This window comes from Palaemon carinicauda, chromosome 26, assembly GCF_036898095.1.
Source record: "Palaemon carinicauda isolate YSFRI2023 chromosome 26, ASM3689809v2, whole genome shotgun sequence".
Taxonomy (NCBI): domain Eukaryota; kingdom Metazoa; phylum Arthropoda; class Malacostraca; order Decapoda; family Palaemonidae; genus Palaemon; species Palaemon carinicauda.
The window spans coordinates 65,701,782-65,726,264 of NC_090750.1; the positions used below are offsets into that span (position 1 = coordinate 65,701,782).

General features: G+C 34.3%; 2 protein-coding genes across 3 annotated transcripts in view; one reads left to right on the top strand and one right to left on the bottom strand.

The window, feature by feature from the left end:
- Positions 1-24,483, bottom strand: part of SA1 (stromal antigen) — a 156,283-nt gene that overhangs the window by 126,534 nt on the left and 5,266 nt on the right. For both annotated transcript variants that reach the window (XM_068349695.1, XM_068349696.1), the window contains exon 3: positions 4,676-4,982. In XM_068349695.1, coding sequence (XP_068205796.1) covers positions 4,676-4,982 — 307 coding nt within the window. The remainder of the gene's footprint in view (positions 1-4,675; positions 4,983-24,483) is intronic.
- On the top strand, positions 7,332-20,473 carry Hao (Hydroxyacid oxidase). The gene is made up of 10 exons (XM_068349697.1): positions 7,332-7,384; positions 8,608-8,796; positions 9,292-9,443; positions 10,666-10,786; positions 14,400-14,534; positions 16,431-16,565; positions 17,379-17,511; positions 18,028-18,144; positions 19,591-19,702; positions 20,018-20,473. Exons 2-10 carry the CDS (start codon positions 8,660-8,662, stop codon positions 20,083-20,085), a joined length of 1,110 nt encoding a protein of 369 aa, XP_068205798.1. The 5' UTR covers positions 7,332-7,384; positions 8,608-8,659; the 3' UTR covers positions 20,086-20,473.

Sequence of the window (24,483 nt, forward strand, 5' to 3'; positions counted from 1 at the left end):
GGTTTCCTGACAAACTAAGCAAAGTAGAGACTAGAACCAAAATGGGTATTTCTGTGGTTAGGTCTCCAATGAAATCTGGAGAGAACCACTGTAACCGTCATGAAAACATCTCGGCTGAGAATTCTAAACATTGACAGATCCTCTGTTTCGAGCCACTTTTCTTCCAAATGACATCTGAAGACTTTGGGCTTTCTTCAGTTTGCCTCCATAGTAGACCGAGTGTCAAAGAACAAGCTAAAGGACCTTAACTGGTTGTAGAGAAAGGCAGCTCAGAGGGGACTTCAGGACCAAAGATCCTCAGGTCTTGGGCTACGCCAAATGTATTGGCCAAGTCGGTCCCTTTTGTACTTCTCCCGGTTTCTATGATCATTCCTACAGCTGCTTTCAAGTCAGGACAAAGAGATCATTCAGTGGAAACTTTAATGTTTGGGAAATGGTCCCCTCAGTTCGCAACATTTCACATACAGTAAATGTGTTAAAACTGATAGACTCTTCCTAAAGCTGAAGAGGTTTTGTCCGAGGCAAAACTCCCAAGTAAATATTTTCATAAACAACCAGGTTGCAGTCTGTTGCCTAAGGAAAGGGAGATCAGGCTCAAGACTCCTCAATGCAGTGACGCTTCCCATTTTGAAGGTCGTTCAAGAGAGGAACGTGTTTCTCACCCATTCCACCTGTTGGGTTCACTCTATGTAGTGCTAGACAGCCTATCCTGGCAGACAGTGTGGACCCTGGAGTCTTTTCAGGTCGTCGTCGAATTGGTACTGAATCTCAAGGTGGAACTGTTTGCTACAAAAGAGAATCACCAACTTCCTCTCAATGTGGACTCACAGGCAGTAACAAGAGATGTTCTGAACCTAGATTGGAACAGGTGGCTGCTGATTTATCTGTTCCCTCCAACAATTTTAATTTTGAAGGCTTTAAACATCCCTCAAAAATTTTACTGGACAGCTGTGCAAATAGCACCACTTTGGCCCAACAGCTCGTGGTACAGATTATTTCTTTGTCTGAGACCAAGACTACAAAGCTGTATCAGAAAGTAAGAGGACGAACTACTTTCGCTTCCTCTTTTCTAACTTGGAACATTAACCTTGGATTTTCTCTCCCGCATTTTCGAATAAGAATTCTAAGCCCACAATTTCACTTACTTGATGAGCTGCAAGAGGTCTGCATCCACAAGACAATATCAATCAATGTGGAAGACATGGTTAACTTTCCTGTGGAATCAGCAACCTCTTCAGATAAGCCCAAAACTTATTGGCTTCTTTTCTGGTCCACCTCTTGGAGGAGAGAAAGCTCCAGCCATTGACTATACTATACTGTCATATAAATCTGTTTTAACAGAGCCATTCCAGCATGCCTTCAGCATGGATCTCGACTCTGACGCTTCATAAGATCACCCAATCTTTAGCCTTGAGAAGACAATCACCAACGACTCCCATGGTCTCTTGGTCTCTAGATATGGTCCTGGAGTTTTTGGATAGGTTGAATAACTCCATTGTTCCTTTTAAAGAATTGTTACATAAAACTATCTTTTAATAGAATTAACTTTTGGAGCTATAGTCAGCGAACGGGTTGTCTTTCCCAAGATCGGGAGATTACCATAATTCCAGGTCGTCTTGTAACTTTGACTACGGGACTCCTGTTTTAGCCAAAATCGAGAAGCCTCTTCAGAGATGGGGCCCACTCTATATCTCAGCTCTAGAGTCAAAGAATAACAACCTATGTCCTACATGTACCTTTAAAAGTACATTTACAGTGATCTGCATCCCAAAAAGATAGTTTGTTTTAAAATACCCAGACCATTAATCCCCATTCTACAGGGGCCATCAGTATTTTAATGACATCCTTAATAAAAAGAGCTAATCCTGTACCTAACCCTAAAACACACGATTTGAGGAAAATTGCTTCATCATTACCATTTTTCCCCAATACACAATTTCCGAACATCCAGAGTCTACGGGATGGTCTGGGCATAATGTTCATTAAACACTATCTACAACAAATATGAACAATATAACATTCATGCATAGTACTGAACTCGGCGCATTCGTGACCCACGCAGGAAGGACCAAACCAGCCAGATTCTTCAGATGATGCAAACTAAGGGGAGGTCGGGCAGCCAGCAGTCTTCAATTATCTTACAAGGTAAGAGTCAGTCTGGATAGTTTTTCTACTTACTCTACGACGATAAGCGTTGGTGGTAGGTTGAGCTTAGTTGCAGACCGTTGGCCCAGATTGGACACGAGCCTACCGATTAAAACTCGGGTGCTTAAGTCACTTTAAGCTCAAAAAAGTAATTTTGACTGGAAAAACATATTTCTGAAAGGTGCTGTGTGGTCACCAAAATCCTCCTGCTTCCCTAGGCTAATGCAGGCAGAAGTGCATCAATTTCAGCTCAATGAAGAAAGGGGGTTGAGGCCTGCCGACGACATAGGTGGGTGGGCGAAAACTGGAACGATGGTTCTTTTCTAACATGCCGTGCATGATGTCACGAGTGACAGAGGACATGCTTGGCAGATGACATGCACTCAAGAGGTGCTGTGGTAAGTTCTAATGAGCCTGAACTTGCAAGTCTTCCCTCCACTCACTAGTACATGCTCTGCACTTTGATACACTGGACCTAGAACAGGGAAACAATATTTCTTTGGTAATCAGGTCATATTAGATTCCCTGTTCTAGCTTTAAACAGGGAAGTCCTTGGAGACCATAAGCCTTCCCAAAAATAAGTTTTTCTTTCGTCAAAACTTCTTTATTATTATCAGCTATGCTACAACCCTAGTTGGAAAAGCAAGAAGCTATAAGCCAAAGGGCTCTAACAGGGAAAAATAGCACAGTGAGGAAAATAATTAAATAACCACCTGCATGTTTGACCCAAAGTTCCACCGATTCAACTACCTGATTATGAACATCATTGCACAATCTGGTCACTGCAGGAATAAAACTTCTAGAAAACAGTGTAGTATTGAGCCTTATGATGGAGAAGGCAAGACTTAGAATTAACTGCATACCTAGTATTATCTACAAGATGGTACAGTCTGGGAAAATCCGAATGCAATGGATGGTCAATATTATGAAAAATCCTATGCAGCATGCATAAAGAGCTAACTGAAAGACAATGCCAGAAATTAATGTCTAGATTAAGAATAAGACACTTAATACACTGCATGTTTTGATCCAACAAACCAAGATGAGATCCAGCAGCTAAAGACCAGACAGAACAAAACTAGAAAAAAAGGTAGAATGAACGAATAAAAATATTTCTTCAGAATAGATTGACCACACAAAATTTCTAGACTTTCTCAATAAGCCTATTTTTGTTCAATTGAAGAAGAACTAACCAAATATTTCTCAAAAGTCAACTTCCAATAAAAAATAACACGAAACATTTTAAAGGAATAGTATATAGTTCAAGAAATATTATCAATACAGAGATCTGGATGTTGAGGAGCTACTGTCCATGCCCTACTTACAATCATACTTTTAGTTTTGCTAGGGTTCAACTTCATGCTCCATAATTTGTGCCATGCACTAATTTTAGCTAGATCTCTATTAAGAGATTCAGCAGCCCCTGATCTACATTCAAGAGATGGAATCGAGACAAAGAGAGTAGTATCAAAGGCATATGTGATGAGCTGCTTTTTTTAGTTCAAATCACATATGTGTATATAGTATGAAAAGTAATGGGACAAAATACCATGTTTCAAAACTATTGGTTTATCAAACCTTATAATAAGGAGCTCAGATGAGTGCCTCATTTGAGAAACCAAAGTTTTTGACCAGCATAAAATATCATACTGTCTGAAGGCAACTGTAAGGTCTCGACAACTGGCATGCAGTCCACAAATACTGCAATACAGTAGATGACACTGCAAAGTCTAGGATGAACTGGTCCCAGATTTTGCTCAATATCTCCAATCAAGAGTAAAAATTAAAGGCAATAAAAAGGTCTCATCAAATTTGAAAACAAACTTGACAGTAATATTACCAAAACCAATATTTACATGAATACATAAAAAACAATTCATACTATCTATTGACTAAAAATAATAAGTCAGATAAAATTGGTCACCATGGTAGAGCCAACACCATGCAAGGCTAAGTACCCTCCAGGGTAGCCACTTCAACTGAAGAGAGGACAGTAGTGATGGTTTTGAAAATGAATATCAGAGATGAAGAAAAAAGAAACCGATGCAGAATAGGCAACCTTTGATAAACCACCAGGCATCCATGGCCCTTCTATCAGGCCTGCCCAACACAGCCAAATCAAAGTGACCTATCAAAAAAAATTTCAAATTTTTTGTTTTGTCTTTGGACCAATTTCACATTGGCCAAACAAAATCAGCAAAGTTATCTATGGGGATGAACAAAATTACACATAAAAAAATATTCCTCTTGTTATAATGGATTTAACAAGATAGCATTCGGGTAATTTTTGAAGAATAATACTGGATTAGGATTATTCACGAGTTCACAAATTAAACTAAAGCCCAAACATGATCCACTAGATAATTCAAGTAGGTTGTAAGCAATGAGCCTCCATAATATCTCTACATGTCAATTGAAAAAAAAAACTGGAGTAACTTTACTCCTTTTCAAGGAATAATTCTGTTAAAGGTTCTACATTTCTTTGGTATCTTCTCATCTTTCAATGTTTATCCTTCTAATAATGACTAACCTGTTGCTCATGTTGAGACTGATAAAGTGGAGGTGGCTGCGGAGGCTGATCAAAATGCTGCTGATATGCTAAATGTGCTGCCTGTTGCTGCTGTGTCTGTTGTTGCTGTGGTGGTGGTGGTTGTTGCTGTGGTGGCTGTTGTTGTGGTTGTGGTTGCTGCTGCTGAGAAAAGTGCTGAGGCTGGGGCTGATGGTCAAAGTCTGGGTGAGAATACACATGGTGCGGTTGCGGAGTCTGAGAGGGATGTGGATGGTGCTGCGGAGTTGAATCATACGACGCTTGATTGTATCCCATCTGATAGTCAGGACTGAAAGAAAAAAGCAAAGTTATTCGTCAGGTTTCTAATCCGGAAGATATGCTGTTATATTCAAGTCTGACAGAAAAAAAAAATTAAGTACAGTAGTATCTGACTTAAATTTCGGGTCTAGTTTAGCTATTTGTTTATTTGTAATATAGCACAAAATGTTTACCGAAAGGTCGGTTGTATGATTGCCACCACATGACAGTTATCAGACACGAATATACTTTTTAGGGGGTGGATTTCTCAACCATGGCAATTTTTTAGTCTTCAGATGCTTTTAATAAGTTTTAAAAGTACTTTAATTATTCTAATTACTTCAAGTACTTTAATAGCATAAGCTTCATTCCAATAAAGCTTCAGTATCACTGCCTCCGAGTTATCACGTTACAGTATTCATTTCAGGACATCAAACTTACATTTTGAAATACCAGTCCTTTTGGCCAAGTTATAGATTTTGATTTACATGTGCATGTTCCATTACCTTGCTTTGTATGACATATTTCTCCTTTACTCTTTGCATTTGTATCATTCTTTTTATCAACAACCCAGTGGGAATATATTAACCCTTTTACCCCCAGGCTATTTGGAAATTTCCAACCCTTAACCCCCAGGGGGTTATTTTTTTCCCAGCACATTTTGCAGTATATTTTTTTTTAAATTGCTCTAACAGCCTTAATTTTTGTCATAGAGAGGTCAGGTTGGTCTCATTCTCTTGGAAAATGTCTGAATTTTCTCAAAAAATTATCAAAAATATGAAAATAAAAAATTTTATAGCATTTTTTTGCGAGGACGTACCGGTACGTCCATGGGGGTAAAGGGATGGCTTTTGTGAAACGTACCAGTACGTCCTTTGGGGGTAAAAGGGTTGATGGTGAAATGAAAAGACGAATAAGGCTAAAAGCAATGAAGGGGTGCTGCTAAAAGTCTTCAGTACAAGTACAATGTAAGAAATACCTTCAAGAGAGACTGTAATCACCAGAACAATTCCATACAGCATTAACAGGAAGATCAACAACCAAGTAGAGTTAAAATATTTAATAGAAGGGACAAGGATACCAGGTGGTTTTTGAAGAGGTTGCCTTACCCCTATCTTTATCTTCATCTTTTATCTTAATTTCTAAAACCGCCACTGTTCTTTCTTTGGATGTTATCCTATTTATGTTTCTTTGTTATTTATCCTATAAACATTTTTGTCTTATTAAGTTTTTTCTTTTGTAGTTCATTCTTTAATGCTAAATTTTTCCTTCTTCCATTGTGAGCTGTTTTCCCCGCTAGTACCTTTATGATTTCAGCATAGCACTTCTTTTTCAACTAAGAGTATGTATATTCATCATTGATGAATGCAAAATGATCAAATATTCTTAGTTTTTCAACGGATCTACAAAGAAACCTTACTACCCCTCACAGAGCAAGAAATATGAGCAATAAATTAAGACTGAGTTTCAAGTCTCAGAAAATAAGCCTTTATAAAATTGAAATTGTCTACAATATACTATCTCTTATAGAACATTCTTAAAACGTCTATTTTTGCAATATCATAATCAAGCAAGTATGTAGACACCTTAACAGGAATGACTAATATTAAAATTTATAAAATAAATGAACACCTACAAACACCAATACCACAAGAGGCAGAATTCCCTATTTTACAACCTAATATTTTCCTTACTATGAGTTTGTAATAAAGACATGGCTATATATTTCTTTAATCTATACATGCTGATGTGTACTAACCAAATATTCATCAAAATTAGTATTAAAAAAATTCTAATATACATGTATATATATATATATATATATATATATATATATATATATATATATATATATATATATATATATATATATATATATATATATATGTATGTATGTATGTATATATATATATATATATATATATATATATATATATATATATATATATATATATATATATATATATATATATATAGATATATATATATATATATATATATAGATATATATATATATATATATATATATATATATATATATATATATATATAGATATATATATATATAGATATATATATATATATATATATATATATATATATATATATATATATATATATATATATAGATATATATATAGATATATATATATACATATATATACAGATATATATATACATATATATATATAGATAGATAGATATATATATATATATATATATATATATATATATATATATATATATATATATATATATATATATATATATATATATATCAGTATACCAATACCTCCAGATAAAAACTGACACAGATTGGGAAAACAACAAAAAACACTGCCTGGCAACTCAGTGACCTTGATACACTGTGCTCCCTGCCCAAGTGAAGATTTGGGAACAGTCAGCTGGCTACTGTGGTAGTAACTGGACACTGTAAGTTATATATCTTTTAAGCTCATTTGTAAAATGTAAAAGTTACATAATGCATGTACTGTATTATCATGTGCTGTGTTTCAAAACCTATGTAATCCTGAAAAGCATTATTTTTTTTTATTCTATTCTTACAAAATATGCATGTTACTTTAAAGAAACATTCATTAAGTATCAGTATCTTTAGACATTAAAAATTCAGGGTACTCAAGTTTCAAATACAGTATAGCTTCTCTGCTACACTACAGACTATCTCACAATTAAAACAAAAAGGACATATACATACAAAGCTAATAATGTATATCCTAACAAAAAAATTGTCAAAATCCACAATAAAAAAATGTTATGTAACAAAACCTCTTGAAATATTCCCTGAATGTTATTCTACTCCAAAAAATATCTTGAAGAAGCATTAAGTGAAGCTTATTCATTTTAGTCTTGACATTATGGCTTTCAATAACAGCCTTGACAACAGCAGCTCAAACCTGTAATATGTGTGTAGATTCTACACTGCACACACGTATGTACAACATTAGTAAGCAATAGTCTTATGTAATAGTTAAACTGCAATTTTTTTGTTTTCCCTACCCCAAGAAAGTTACAATTATGGTTTGATTTGTTTGTGGATCTACTTCAATGTTTGTATGTGTTTGACAGGAGGATCATGCAATAGGTTGAGTGTCCAACTTTTATGAAATTTCACTAGAACTATGCATAAGACATGGCAGGAAATATTTGGGAGTTAGGCATGTATCTTATGGGGGCTAAAGTCCTTGCTGAGATTATTAGTCGTTCTTTGTTAGAAATCAGGAAAATAACAACTATTTGATCATACTGAATAAAAAGTTGCATGCAGACTTTAAGTAATAGCAATTACCAAAGGCATACTAACCATGATAATTAACAAAATTCATTACTTTTTTTTCCCCTTTCTATAAACTCACATTAGAGACTTGGCTGAATAAATTTCCCATAAAGTCCTTTACCATTAGTTGTCAGTTTCTATACCACCTGTCGGATTGAGTAAATAACAATGCGTTCTTCATTTAACCAACAGTGAAAAATTCCCATTCAAAATAATGTTTGGATAAAATGCAAAACATTTCCTGCCTCCCAATCATCTACCACCCTATAGTTTATGGAAAAAGTACTACTCTTTGATATAGAGTATGGTATTCATCTTGTCAAGTCAATAACCAATATGACCTAAAACACCTCTCTTCCAGTGTCAAGAATATACAACCACATACAGAGACCTAGATTTGAGGACCAAATACCATGGACCCTAAACTCGTCTGCGTAAGCGACTTTGAGAAAGCGGCACAAATACTTTTACCACAGAATGCACTTGATTACTACCGATCTGGAGCAACACAAGAAATAACTCTTCGTGAAAACAAAGAGGCCATTAATAGGTACTTTTTTAAGATAGAATGTCAATCATTCTTGCTTCATTCATACATTCACTAAAGATAGTAGAGTACTGTACCCGATTAAAGTGGTAATAGCTTCAACTTATTCTAAATGATAAAAATAATTACCTATCCTATTAACCCTTTTACCCCTAGGCTATTTGGAAATTTCCAACCCTTAACCCCCCGGGGGTTATTTTTTTCCCAGCACATTTTGCAGTATATATTTTTTTAATTGCTCTAACAGCCTTAATTTTTGACATAGAGAGGTCAGGTTGGTCTCATTCGCTTGGAAAATGCCTGAATTTTCTCAGCATATTTTCAAAAATATGAAAAAAAAAATTTATAGCATTTTTTTGCAAGGACATACCGGTACGTCCATGGGGGTAAAGGGATGGCTTTTGTGAAACGTACCAGTACGTCATTTTGGGGTAAAAGGGTTAAACTAATATTCTCCACAACTATAAAAGCAATTAGCACTAATGTCTAATCATGCAGATGGTACATCAGGCCTCGATTCCTTAGAGATGTCTCAAACCGAAACTTAAAAACCAGCATTTTGGGACACAAGGTAAATGTTCCTTTTGGCGTCGCACCAACAGCAATGCAAAAAATGGCTACTTCTGAAGGAGAAAATGCCACTGCCAAAGGTAATGAAAGTTTATGCAAACAACATAAGCTATACATTATACTGTCTGTACATTAATTCCCCAAAATAAGAACATTCTATTTACAAACTTTCAGAGATAAGAACCTGTGTGCGCAGAAAAGAAAAAAAAAGTTTTAATTTCTTTTGAAAGTATTTTATTCACGCGGAAAAGATGTGTTGGAATTCATGAAACATATGTAGGTTAACAACCTAAGTTATAAAACCTATAGTCCATTTCTTTTAGCGATGCATATTTGCACCGACTCGCAGAGGTGCCCTTTTAGCTAGGAAAAGTTTCGTGATCGCTGATTGGTTGGAATTATCTCGTCCAACCAATCAGCGATCCGGAAACTTTTCCGAGCTAAAAGGGCACCGCTGCGAGTCGGTGCAAATATGCATCGCTAAAAGAAATGGACTATAGCAGACTGTAAACAAACGTAGATTAGGCAGATGAGGGTTGGGAGCTGGATACTCCAGTTAATCATGAAATTTAAACCTCTGGTGAAATGTAACCATAAGTCCTATATAGAAAATCTAATCAACTTTCTAATGTAATTTTCAGTTTCTTTATATCGTTATTCCCTTGTTAGTTACGGTATGAAAAGTCAACATAAGTAGGTTGACACATGATGTCAATGCTCACAGTAAGAATGTTTGTCCTTGCCAAAAGTCACGAGTCTGACCGATTTGTCACGACCAAGATCAAAGGGTTAAGAACTTTCAACTTCAGAACCAACTCTTTGAATAGATCTTGACCTTTTGTAAAGGACTTAACTGTACAAACAATTGAAATACAGGTACCTATATTAGTAAAATCAATTTGTCTATTAAAGCACTGTCACTCTCATCTTTTGCACAGTATTGGTACAATAGCATAACAATCAACTCTCATACTTAGGAGAGTAATACCTGTGGCTCATCTCACGTTTAAACTTCCTATTTCAGAATAGTTCAGTAAGCGATTAAGTCTAACACAAAACAATTACAAACTGTTAGTAGTTTATTAAACATTATTGTGTAACTATTAAGATTAAAAAAACTGTATAAACCCTTTGTATGAAGAGACTAAACATCACAGTATTTCTATAATTTTGCTAACATTTTAAATAACAGTATGACAACCCAATCAAAACCTATATTGAAGTACACATTAAACATTCCAAAGAGAGGCTGTTCCCATCCCTCAGTACTTTAGTTATAATTTGCTATTTATTTGTCGTCAGCTGCAGCAAGAATTCAAACAGCATTTACCCTTAGCACAATTGCAACAAGCAGCATTGAAGAAATTGCAGAGAACTCTCCAAACACTCTTCGCTTCTTCCAGTTATACATCTATAAGGACAGGTAAGAAATATGCATGTGCTGTATGCTACTTTCAACAAAGGAAATTGATCCTTTAAAATCCAGGAGGTTTATGAAGCAGACTAACTACAGACCTTAGTTATTTTTATAGTCTGCAAACCATGTTATTAACCCTTTTACCCCCAAAGTACGTACTGGTACATTTCACAAAAGCCATCCCTTTACCCCCATGGACGTACCGGTACGTCCTAGCAAAAAAATGCTATAAATTTTTTTTTCTTCATATTTTTGATAATTTTTTGAGAAAATTCAGGCATTTTCCAAGAGAATGAGACCAACCTGACCTCTCTATGACAAAAATTAAGGCTGTTAGAGCAATTTAAAAAAATATATACTGCAAAATGTGCTGGGAAAAAAATAACCCCCTGGGAATTAAGGGTTGGAAACTTCCAAATAGCCTGGGGGTAAAAGGGTTAACCCCTGAAGATCTAAGGAGTCACTAAATCAGATACTAACCACTCATGAGAATAGTAATATCTTTATTTCGTTGCTCCCTGTGCGTTCATTTTTTATAATATTGTATGGTATAAATGTTGTCCCTGGTGTCATTATCAAGTTCAAATAATCTTACCTTGAAATCTATCAAAAATCAAAAGCTAACCATATTGCAATAGACCTTATTCGGTGGCATACTAAAACTCGATGGTGCGCATACCACCTGTACTTGATCACGCATGATAAAATGGAATTTTTAAAAATAACATTAATTATTTCTATACTGCACTCACCAATGATCATATTAATTCTTTCAAGGCTGATAAAATATTATCAAAATTAAACCAAAACTTCATATCTATTTTCCTTGTAATAGCTCCAGCTCCCTAGTTGAGTAAATGATTATATGCCAGTGACTGACAATAATTGCAAGTGGGTACATCATATCGCCTTTTTCTTTCTTTTCTCTTGTCAACAGGTTTATGGGTAGGCACTCTATCTGCACTCCAGATTGTGATTTAATGAATTAGGGAGATTTTTATAATCTTGCTACTAATCCTTTTAGATTAATTAGAAGTTGTGTTCTTGATTTGTACTGCATTCATGTGAGGGTTTTTCAAGGAATTTATTTCTTAGCAAACACTGATTTCTGTGATTTCAAAGACTTCTGCAAGAAAGATATCTTTTCCTTTCATGTATCACCTGCTAGGTGATAATGATGGTTATTTCTGTTTGTGTCAAGTGCAAGGGACAAAAGTGTGATTCAAATTAAGATTTTGAAAACAGTTCCACTTAAAAAGAAATTTGTTCAGCTAGTGAACGACCTTGTAAAAGATTGTCGTCTTAGTTAAGGGGAAATGCCGAAAGACTAGGCTAAATAATTTTTTTGTATGATTTCCTGATTTTCAAGGAAAAAAAGCCCTTGTTTGTAACTCCAATGAGACACAAACGAGATAGCAATTCTGACAAGAACTGTATCTTCTGCTTAATCAGCATCACTGCATGCGTTTGATTTCTGTCCCCCACGAACATACTGATACAATAAAACCTTATCTGCTGTCCTTGTGAAATTTTATAGATACAGTATGTGAAATCAACTCAAAGGATGTTTTTCCTCAACTTCTAAATACTGTATCTACTTAAGAAATTTTATCTTACTTTAAATGTAAAATACACTACAGCCAGTAATGTACTTTACAGTAAAGTAATAATAAAGCAGTACAGTACAATAAAGAAAGAATAGTTGTAAGACTATTATTATTTCATCGTAAGATTAAATAATTTTCCTTTACAGTACATAAATATGTTATTTCAGGTTGAGAATTAGTAAAGTTAGAATTTATATAACATTTCTGATAACTTGATAAGTTTCTGATTTGTATAAAAGAGAAAATATATATATATATATATATATATATATATATATATATATATATATATATATATATATATATATATATATATATATATATATATATATATATACAGTATATATATATACAGTATATATATATACAGTATATATATATATATATATATATATATATATATATATATATATATATATATATATATATATATATATATATATATATATATATATATATATATATATATATATCTGATAATTTGATAAGTTTCTGATTTGTATAAAAAAAAATATATATATATATATATATATATATATATATATATATATATATATATAAATTATATATATAATTTTAAAGAAAGCTCTTTAAGAGTATAAAAATTTTCGCAATGGAAATTAAACACCACAGACAAACCAAAACTATATCTGCCAATACAGGCTGTTAGCTTATTAAGTAACATAATATCACCATCGACATTTTCATCTGACTGTTAAGTTCTGACTGCAATGTTTTACTAGAAAGTAAAAATTTGACATGTAGAGATGAACATATTTCATGTTTTCATGTTACATCTATAAAGTGTCCTTTTTTAATAAAAGTAATTTTTTGTTTTATAATAAAGTTATACAGAATTATTTGTTCAACAAACAACATATCATTATATGTGCTCAGTCAAGCGCGAAAGGGTTCAGCAAAGTCTGACTTTGTTTTAGAAAAGACATGGGGAAACAAATTTAGATACAATTTTATGGAACAATTATGTCTATACAAAATATGCATTAAACAAATGGTTAAAATATACTTGAAAATACTGAATAAAATGGAATAAGGATGAGAAGGAATGAGAGAGGGAATAAAGATAATACGGACTACAGTAATGGAGGGTATAAACAATAAACAGAGAGATGAACAGTAAAAACTATTAGAAGATAAATGAAAAAGAGAAAAAAAAGGAAGAACGGGAGACATTTTTTCACCTTTGGTATTAAATAAATTCAACAGAAATAATTTAGTTGAATACTCTAAAAGTCAGAGTGGATAATGCAGAATAAGGGAATAAGGGCACAGTATAAGGATTAAACTAGTCTGAAGTTAACAGTGAAAATGCATGAAAAAAAAAAAAACTAAGTAACAATCAGAGCAAGTTTTAGTCTTTGGCCCAACATTATCTTTACTTGAATCACAAGTTTACAGCAGCCTATACTACCAAGTCCTGATGTAATGCCGCACGGTATAAAAGATTTTACCAGTGCTTCCAGTTTAGCAGCCACAGTTAAGTGAATTATCATCATACATTTTTTTTTATAATAGTATCAATTGATCAACAGTTATAGTCAACTCAGCAGATTAGATTTTACTGTTTTTCATCATCACAAACATTTGGAAATACTCTACTGCAATTTATTCAATTAAACTGTACTGTACTGTAGTTCCAAGATTCATGGCCCTTTTACAGTATCCTTAAGGAGAAAAAATGCAGTAATTATTTTACTAAAGAACATATAGTTGATATATTGCTTCAGCTGGATAATGATTGTCCTATATGTGGATAAATGATAGCACAGAATTAATAAACAACAGCGTGAAACTACAGCATTTTGTAATGCCCATTTATGACTGTTTATGATGAAATGCAACTCATTCTCAAAATTTTCATTGTATTTAACATTTAGTCAAACCAAAGCCCTGTTTACTTTCATTTAATTCTATTGTATCAGAAACTTATTTTGTAATTTCTACTATTTACAGCAACATTTAAGCTTAAAATTTTTTCATGCAAAAACCAGAGGTGTGACATCAAGCTTGGTGAAAAGAGCAGAGGCAGCTGGATACACTGCACTAGTGTTGACAGTTGATGCTCCAGAATTTGGAATACGCAGAGCAGATGTGAGAAATAAATTTACCCTTCCACCACATTTAAGGTAAGACAAATTTCTATATATTTCAAAGTTACTTCCAGAGTTTAAGTTCTATTTCTATTATATAAAATCTAACAGTTCTGTAAATGGTAAGCAAATACAGTACTAAAAAATTTTACAAGCTGAATAGATAGATATGTATACCAAGATGTTACAACCAACTATTGTATCATCTACTAGTCAAAACCAAAATAAACCTAAAGCACTCTTGGTAAGCAATACCTCTAACCTTAGTTATTTAGTGTAAGCAAGACCTTCAATTATCTTTATACAGTATTAGATAATACCCCAGATCTTAGTTATTTAATCTATTCCTTTACAAAATCCTACCTCAAAACAACTGCATAAGAGAATATGACATCTCGAGAGGATATATGAGACTGACAAAGCTGAAATATGGCAATGTTCTAAAACCTTGAAGACTTCCTAGATAATGAAACACCTAAACAAAATCACAATACAATCATGAAATAATTATATTCGAGGATCTCAAGAAGGAATTTGACAGAGTACTGTTGAATAAAGTCATGAAATAAAATTGTCATAACAAAAGCAGAATATACTGTACCTCAAAGATGTATTGGGCAAGTGTTTGTGCTACAATATATCAAAAAACTTATACAGTATAAGATCTTTAGTACGGTCAGAGGCAGGCACAGTACTATATATAAAATCACTTTAAATAAATACTGAGATCCTTTTAAAAGTGCAATCTATTCATATTTTAACAACATAAATGAATCAACAAAAGGTTCTAGGGAATAAAAGATTTAAATGAAGTAAGAGATCTGATGATGATATATTATTTTCCCCTAGGCTCAAAAACTGCATATTCTTAAAGAAATCTTTTTATCTCTTCCCATAAAACAAACTCCTTCCACTCTTTCCCCTTCCCCAAAATTACCATATCTACTTCCTTTCTTATCCTTAAATATTATAATTCAAACAATTCACAATACTGTAACAAATCTCTTCATTTCCACATACTAGAATTTTAGACTTTATATCAGCCTTGAGTGCCAACATGCAGGTCTGGGGAGTCGGGACTCTGAACATCCGACTCAGACTCCTATAATTTTTTAGAACCGACTACGACTCCAATTCCAATTTAAAAAAAAATAAGAATTAAATATTTTAATATAATTTTCTTATTTTATGTTGCCTATTAGTCAAAATAGCATTTCATCATTGCTAGCCTACTAGCCTAGTCAGTAATTGTTTTATGGAAAACATTTCACGTAATTTCTTGGATTCAGCTTTTCCTAGGTTACACGGAACTCTAATCTTAACACCCGTCATTTCGAGATGTTTACATATAAATAATGACTTAATCCTAAGATTATTCATATACGTGCTGCATAAAACTATGAATCAGTAACAACTCCTACCTTTTAAATGGCTAATGGTGATTAAATAAAGAGTTAATCATGAAATAAACTTTAATGTCCAGAGACTCGTACGTGGAGAGAACAGCTGATCGCATGTATAATATTATTGTTTTGGTTTGACTTATGGATAAGAGATGGCAAGAGCTATATGTGTTTCCCAGTGACTGCTTTTATTCAAGAGGGTGTTGAAGAAAACGGCAGGTAATATGGAACTTTTTTTGAGCGACTTTGAAAAAATGCGACTTAGGATATCAAAAGAGAATATTTCTCCAGCGCAAAAATTTCATTTTTGAGGAGTCGGAGTCGGTGGAATTTTATCGACTCCGACTCCCCAGCCCTGGTCACATGTAGGGCTACTGATAATATTTGTCATTAAAAAAAGACTGATATACATAAAGGGTTTCACTTAAGCACCAATAACAAATACAACAATACAATTGACTGAATCGTTACCACCCTAACATTTCAAACAATTAAAAAGGAAATGACCTAATTAATATTCTTCTTTCAGAATGGCTAACTTCCAGACGGATGATGACAAATCTAACCTGGTGAATAAATCAGCTGGTGGGTCTGGTATAAATGAATATGTTAAATCTCTATTTGATCCATCTCTAACTTGGAGTGATGTAGAATGGCTAAAAAGGTAAGATAGATAGCAAACACTCTCCAAACAACTAATTTCACTCTATTTCCTTTCCTCACTGGGCTATTTTTCCTGTTGGAGCCCCTCACATTATAGCATCCTGCTTTTCCAACTAGGGTTGTAGCTTAGCAAGTAATAATGATGATGATAATAATATTGTGGTCTACTTTTTTATTAATTATCAAACCACTCTTCTACTACAAAAGTATATATTACCTCTAACTTATGAAACATATATGTGATTCAAAATGAGTGACGACTGGCGGACATGCTGTTCAATTGTTTGTTTGTTTCATCTGCACCTCTTACTAATGGGAATGAGGGACTTTATGCAATAGCAAACCTTTAATCTTATCTAAAATTTCGGACAAGTTACTTTTCTTTCTTATAATGAATATGATTTAAGATATTACAGTAATAATAATGTGCATACTGAACTTTACTTCTACAACATAGTTACATCACAATGTGCAAAAAAAAAAAAAAAAAAAAAAAAAAAAAAAAAAAAAAAAAAACACCAAATGCTTCAAAACATAATATGATGGTTATTAACATATTCAGTCAATCTGATTTTGAATAATTACAATGCTCTGAAAAGCTGCTCTTTTCAAATTTCTCTTAGTAAAATCATCTTTCCAGAGTGAGTGAGTGAGTGAGTATGTGCGTGTGTCATTAGGTATTTCTAATTGGTATGAAATTTTGCTAACTATATCATATAATATATATTTCCGAGGGTGTGAGAGCGCTAACACAAAGTTAAAATAAAAATTCTTAACTTTCATTCCTTATTCAACTATATCCCCTCAAACACAGGATAACCAATCTACCCATCGTTCTAAAAGGCATTTTAACCGGAGAAGATGCTGTTTTAGGACTAAAAGCTGGGGCATCAGCTATATGGGTCTCAAATCATGGAGCACGCCAGGTGGATGGAGTGCCTCCTTCAGTAAGTGAATCTGAGATCTATTATCAATCTAGCACCAGATATCTCAAGTTTAAAGAACTTGTTCTGTAGTCTTGTAAATCCTAATTGCAAGTAAAAATTAAAAACAATATAGTAAACTAATTTACAAATATGGAAATAACAATGGCATTTCATAGCCTATAAGGAATCACCCTGAAACCTAGTTGATATACGTTTGTGACAAGTCTAGCTCATGGTGGTCTGGACATATAGTTTCAGTAAAATTTATTACTAATACCTCTCTTACATACTATAATTGGTTCTAAAAAATTTTTAGCATTCTCCAGTTACTAATTTAACTGTGCTGTAATTGATGGCCATTAGTAAACATTAAAGTACTTTAAAAAATATGCCAGCTAAAGTTGGACTGCAACTTACATGGTGGGAAATGTGGCTCACTATTATTTAAATTCTTAGAATAAGTCAAGAATATTGATCAATATCAGACCAAAATACATGTAAAAAATTAGACTGAAATTCTGTTGGACGTTCTCACAGATTGAAGCACTACCAGAAGTTGTGAAAGCTGTAAATGGACAATGTGAAGTATATGTGGATGGAGGATTTTCACAAGGAACCGACATCTTCAAAGCTTTGGCCCTTGGAGCAAAAATGGTAAGAACTGCTTATAAACTAGCAATAAGACTGAAATTCCCTTCTTTATTATACAAAAGTCAGAGAAAAGTACCATTACCTTGGAATACGTAATTGAGATGAGACTGGATTATTTACCATAAATTTCATGTGAAGCAGGCTAAATTACATGCATAGCTTAACACTGGACTTACTTTGAACAATATTAAAGTTAACTCTTTTACCCCAAAAGGACGTACTGGTACGTTTCACAAAACTCATCCCTTTACCCCCATGGACGTACCGGCACGTCCTTGCAAAAAACTGCTATTTTTTTTTTTTTTTTGCATATTTATGATAAATTTTTGAGAAACTTCAGGCCTTTTCCAAAAGAATGAGACCAACCTGACCTCTCTATGATGAAAATTAAGGCTGTTAGAGCAATTTAAAAGAAATATACTGCAAAATGTGCTTGAAAAAAATTAACCCCTGGGGGTTAAGGGTTGGAAATTTCCAAATAGCCTGGGGGTAAAAGGGTTAAAACTAAAAAAAAACTAGAAGCCTTATATAAAATAAAAAAATAAAAAAATATGCAACAATATAGCCTAACAAGCCACAACTTCCACTGCACGTATCCTACAAATTTCACAGGTCATCTGGTAAAGTGAGTATATTATAAGAAATATCACCATAAAAGAGTGATTTCAAAGTCCTGAAGGATAAGTTCATTCATATTAAACTAGGCACCAAAAGCACTATACAATCAGGCAGTAGTACAAAGAGGAGCTAACAGCAACATTTTACCTCACCACAACAGGTAGAAACCTAAAATTTTGAGGGGATTATTTTCTAATCTTTTTTTAATTCCTGCACACCCACACACACAAAAGTCTAAGGCTATACTTTCTGATATTGTATCTTCAAAAGCTGACCAATGGTATCTCATAAAACTTAATGAGCACAATAGGGGAAGATATGCTATGTACTTTGTCATGATAGTCAGCTCGATAACAGAAGAATATCAATTGCATTTAGTCACAGGAAAACTTTGATAACTCAAAATTATCAATCAATCTTTCCAATATAAAACAGCAGAAGGTAAAACTTATCTGATGCAAATACAATAGATGGAATGGGTGTATAAAAATAAGACTAAACTACAAAAAACTAATCCAGAAAGACTATCTTATTTCTAGGGTTAAAGTTCATTCCTAACATGTTGGAATTTGAATTCTTTAATAGGTTTAAAACTGAAAAGCTTTAAAATTTGCTTAATTTGAAATTCCTCAAAAAGTTGTCATATTTTCAACGTCATAAAATTAAAATTTTCAATTAAGTCATACGAAAAGCTTCATTTGATTTCATATTTTTTTTATTTTAAAAGCCTTAATAGATTTTTCGTATAGTTTAAAATACAAAAAAAAAAAAACACTTGTATCCTACTCACACTTACTGACTAGCATACTTTCAACTTTAATCCATTTTCAGGTATTCTTAGGACGGCCTTTACTGTGGGGTTTGGCATGTGGTGGTGAAGAGGGAGCATACAAAGTACTGGACATTTTACAAAAAGAACTTGAATCAGCTATGGCACTTTCAGGTAAAATAATCAAACACTACTGTGAAAATATTATACGTGCAGTTGATGCTTCCAAACTACAAAATAAGAATATGAAAATAAATAATCCATACAAATAATTCATTTCATCAACTAAATCTCTCTTGGCTGAGTACAGTAATTCCATGATTTTGAATGCAATTTTCAGTAGTACCATATATTAAAAAAATGATAAACCCCTGAACAGACAAAATAGGAAATATTGAAGTTATTGCAGAAGACAAATTTTCCCTTCTAAATTAAAAAAATCTCCTGCTTAACAAAAACAAATAATAATTTTCATCATGTTCTTTTCAGGCTGTGCAACAGTTGCTGACATTACATCAGAAATGGTCATTCGCAAGGAATATTACTCTAGATTATAAACAAATTATTACAGGAAAGTAGTACGTCTAGATCTAGAGGTTGAAAATGTCAATTAGATGCCCAATACACTACACAGACCTATATATATCATATAAAACTTCTTCAATTATAGTGAGCATGAAAAGAGATAACTAGGGCTCTGGGTTATTGTGAACTCTAAGTTTTGTAGAGTACAGTTTATGAAAAGTAATAAATGCGGAATCAAAGAGGATGAAATTTAGCTAAATGTTCCTTTCTTGGTAAAGAACATAGTCTTTGTAAAAATATATACTCAATAGCCTGCTGTCATCAAGTAATATGATGCCTTTCAGCATGACAACCAAGACAAAAATCCTATCTTCTTCTTAGATAGTCTTAGGGGTTTTTCATAAAAATTAATACCTTAACCCTTTTACCCCAAAAGGACGTACTGGTATGTTTCACAAAAGCCATCCCTTTACCCCCATGGACGTACCGGTACGTCCATGCAAAAAAATGCTATAAAAATTAGTTTTTCATATTTTTTGATAATTTTTTTTAGAAAATTCGGGCATTTTCCAAGAGAATGAGACCAGCCTGACCTCTCTATGACAAAAATTAAGGCTGTTAGAGCAATTTAAATAAAATATACTGCAAAATGTGCTTGGGAAAAAATAACCCCCTGGGGGTTAAGGGTGGGAAATTTCCAAATACCCCGGGGGTAAAAGGGTTAAATAAAAAAATGCATGATTTATTCAAGTAGTTCTAAATTTTCCTAAACTTCTGAATACAATAAATCATTATACAAGATCACGACCAAAGGTTTCCATTAGAAAGGGAGATTGAGCACCAAGCAGTTCCATGAAGATCCAACCAACTGGTATAAAGACCAACCTAATACCAAACTCTATTGACAAACATTCCTCACATACGACCACTCTCCAACTAAAAGTTCTTTGTATTGTATCTTTAAACTATCACCACACTTACTTGCTTTTTTCCTCTTCTTACATAATTCTCTAACTCCTTCAGTTCTATTTTTGTCTTAATATACAAGTTCTTCCACCCAGTATAGGAGACTAAAAACTTGTCTCAAATGCTAATCCCAATGTTGCAGTTGGTTAGTAATTTTTATAGATAATATGAATAGGTAAGCACTTCAGTATTCAAAAAGCAGACAAATCATATATGGAATTTACATTAAGAAAATTGATTCAATAGCGCAATGGCCACTATGAAAACACCAAAAGCCACCTCAGGGCATTGATGATGTCAAACCTCATATCCTTGGTGGGAAGTATCTGTATCAAAATGTTCAGTCAGTTTTGACAAACGTGCTAATTGCAAAATTTTAAGTACAATATCCAAGAACTTTAGATAGTACTGTACCGTCCATATCTTCTGTTAACAAAACTTAAAAAACTGTGTTATATACAGTACTTCAACAATTTAAATAAAATAATAATGATTAAGGATGCCAACCATCACAAAGTTTAAGTACATTATATTTTTCTTAAATACATAAACATAAGATATTTAAAAGGAGTATAACCTTAGCGAAGCTAGAACCGGCAGTTAAAACTTTTAATAAGGTAAACATTGTTGTTGACTAGATGGCTGGGAACCACTATCCACCTGACATTGTACAGCAAACTTCACTTTGACCTTTGGCTTAGGTGCTGAAGAGGCAGTGAAACTTAAAGGTCTCAGGTTTGTATAGTTAGGAATACAAATTACGTGAAATATGAGATTTTTTCCTACATGTGATGCAAATCATTGCCCTTTGATAGTAGACTTATAAGGAGAGGGGATGTCCATATGACCAAAACAGGCTTGGTAAACTGACCCAAAAAAGGTCAATGAATTTTGGTCCTAAGGACTCCTGTCAACCCCTTAACTTCCTGTACCTAAGGATGCAACAGGAGTCAGAGTAAGCCTTCCCATAAATGGTAAATTGAAGAATCTATATCCTACAGGATATGCTGTCCTGTGTATAGGCATTTTAAGATATGTGTATACACCAGGTTCATTGTATACCTTGCTTGGAGAATGAGGAAAATGCTTCACTGATTCCAAATTGCAAAGAAAAGTTGCTCTGGTGCACAGCTTACCTGCATCTCAAGTCCAGTCAGGCAACACAACAGTATTATTATTATTACTATAGGCTAAGCTATAATAACCCTAGTTAGAAAAGCAAGATGCTATAAGGCCAAGGGCTCCAACAAGGAAAAATAGCCCAGTGAGGAAAGGAAAAAAAGGAAATAAACAAAATACAAGAGAGAGGGGAGGGGGAAAGGAATAACTGACTCCTCCTTACCTTTGACACTAAACGTATGTTACAACGGTTATCTAAGGCCGGCCATACACTATCATGTACACCTGACAGGTACACCTGAACAGTTACCCGAGGAGCACACACACTCATCATGCATACCTGTCAAGTTTGTCAGTTCACCATGGATTCTCGAGAAGATGAGTTGTACTTTCTCTCTTTATTATTTGTAGTTTTTGAGAAATGTAAAAACAGACGGAAGAAATGAAAACAATGGTGTAAAGAATGGCTGCAAAGAAGAAATAACTTTACCAATATCAAACTTCTCAATGAATTGAGACAAGAACCATCTGATTACAACAATTTTCTGTGCATGAATGAATCAGTGTACAATGAGTTGCTGTCACTTAGTTCTCCCTTGATTAAAGGAACTCAACTGTAAAATAAATCAAAATTACAAAGCTGTAACCAAAAAAAATTAAAATGTCCACATCAAATGATTGTTAATAGCTGAGAGACCTGTTCAGGTACACCTGATGAAACCGCCACACGCACATCAAGTTTACTCGCCTGTCAGGCAGAACTGATCGAAATTTCATCAGTTGTCAGGTTGCCTGAGAGGCTAGTTTTTCCCGTCATACACTGTCGGGTATACCTGACAGGCGTACCTGTCAGGTATACATGATAGTGTATGGCCGCCTTACAACGAGGTGCTACCTGTCCCATGAAGGAACTGGTTTCACTACACGACCTACTGAGTGCCTACCCCACATTATCATCATTACTTAATAAGCTACAACCCTAGTTGGAAAAGCAGGATGCTATAAGCCCAGGGGCTCCAACAGGGAAAATAGCCCAGTGAAGAAAGGAAAAAAATATTTTAAGAAGAGTAACAACATTAAAATAAACATCTCCTATATAAATTATATAAACTTTAACAAAGCAAGAGAAAGAGAAATTAGATAGCATAGTGTGCCCGAGTGTACTCTCAAGCAAGAGAACTCTAACCCTTCAAAGGTTCACCTCCTTTCACATCATCCAGTGCATAGGAGCATCAGACGATTTTCCCGAAACCATGCCAGGATCAATCTCAACCTTCCAGAGTTTAGTTAAAGACTGGTGCTTGGGTCTGAAGCGCTGAGTTCTTTGAGTTAGCGGCTTGACCACCCTCACAAGACAAAACAGCAAATCATCTTGACTGCTAGACGCATCCTAACAAGAGGAGATGGAGGTCTTGAACCTAGGATCCTGAATCGCTGGGTTCTGTAATCTCACCTAGAACTGTGGGGTAAATGAGAAAGCGATATTCTTCCATCCCTCTATATGACCAATGGCACACAAAAGGCTGAGTAACTCTCCAACTCTCTTCACCAAGGTCGGGGCAAGCAGGAACACAATCCTCAGTGTCAGATCGTAATCTAATGCCCACCCTTCGAGAGGTTTATAAAGGGCTCTCAAGATCTGTTAAAAAAATTAAAAAGGCATCATCATTTACTCCCTAAATGTATACAGCTTCTCTATTCCCCTCACTGTATAATCAGAATCATCTGGTCCAGGGCTCTTTGTGACGTCCTATTCAGGAGGTAGAAGTTCCTTTGGAGGACAAGACTGTTCAAAGCTCCTTGGAGCATGGACAGTTCCCAAGAGGTGGAAATGTCAAAGCCATTCAATCTGAGTACCTGGCTGAAGGCAGAGTAACGGCCCTTATCGCAATGACGGAGAGGTGCTTCTCCCGGCAAAGACAGACTAAAAAATCAGCAATTGCTTGTCGAGATGCTCCACTCGGAGAAGATCCCATCTACGACATTATTTGCAAAAGATGGCCCACTTCTGGTAGACTGCTACAGAGGATCTGCACAGATATTCCGGCATCTCTCTGCAGTGCCTCACAACAACCTTTTTATTTAGAGATGCTAAAAAGCAGCCCAGCTTGACGAGATAAGAGTTGTGGAATCCCTGCAGGTAGGGCTAAGAGGAAGTTAGGACATCAGGGTAGTTTTCATCGTACCCCACCAAAAGAGGAGCATCAACAGATTGGTCAACTGTCTCTCCCATGGGGAAAGTACCAGTAGAAGTTACACAAATGTAATTCATATTGCTACGACTTCATGGACTACAGATGACATCTTCTACACATTTCTCTTAGAAAAGACAGTGACGATGCAGT

Coding starts and splice junctions, on each gene's coding strand:
- Hao (XM_068349697.1), top strand. CDS start 8,660: ATGGACCCTAAACTCGTCTGCGTAAGCGACTTTGAGAAAGCGGCACAA. Junction 10,787..14,399: donor TTATACATCTATAAGGACAG/GTAAGAAATATG, acceptor TGCAAAAACCAG/AGGTGTGACATCAAGCTTGG. Junction 18,145..19,590: donor TGGCCCTTGGAGCAAAAATG/GTAAGAACTGCT, acceptor ATCCATTTTCAG/GTATTCTTAGGACGGCCTTT.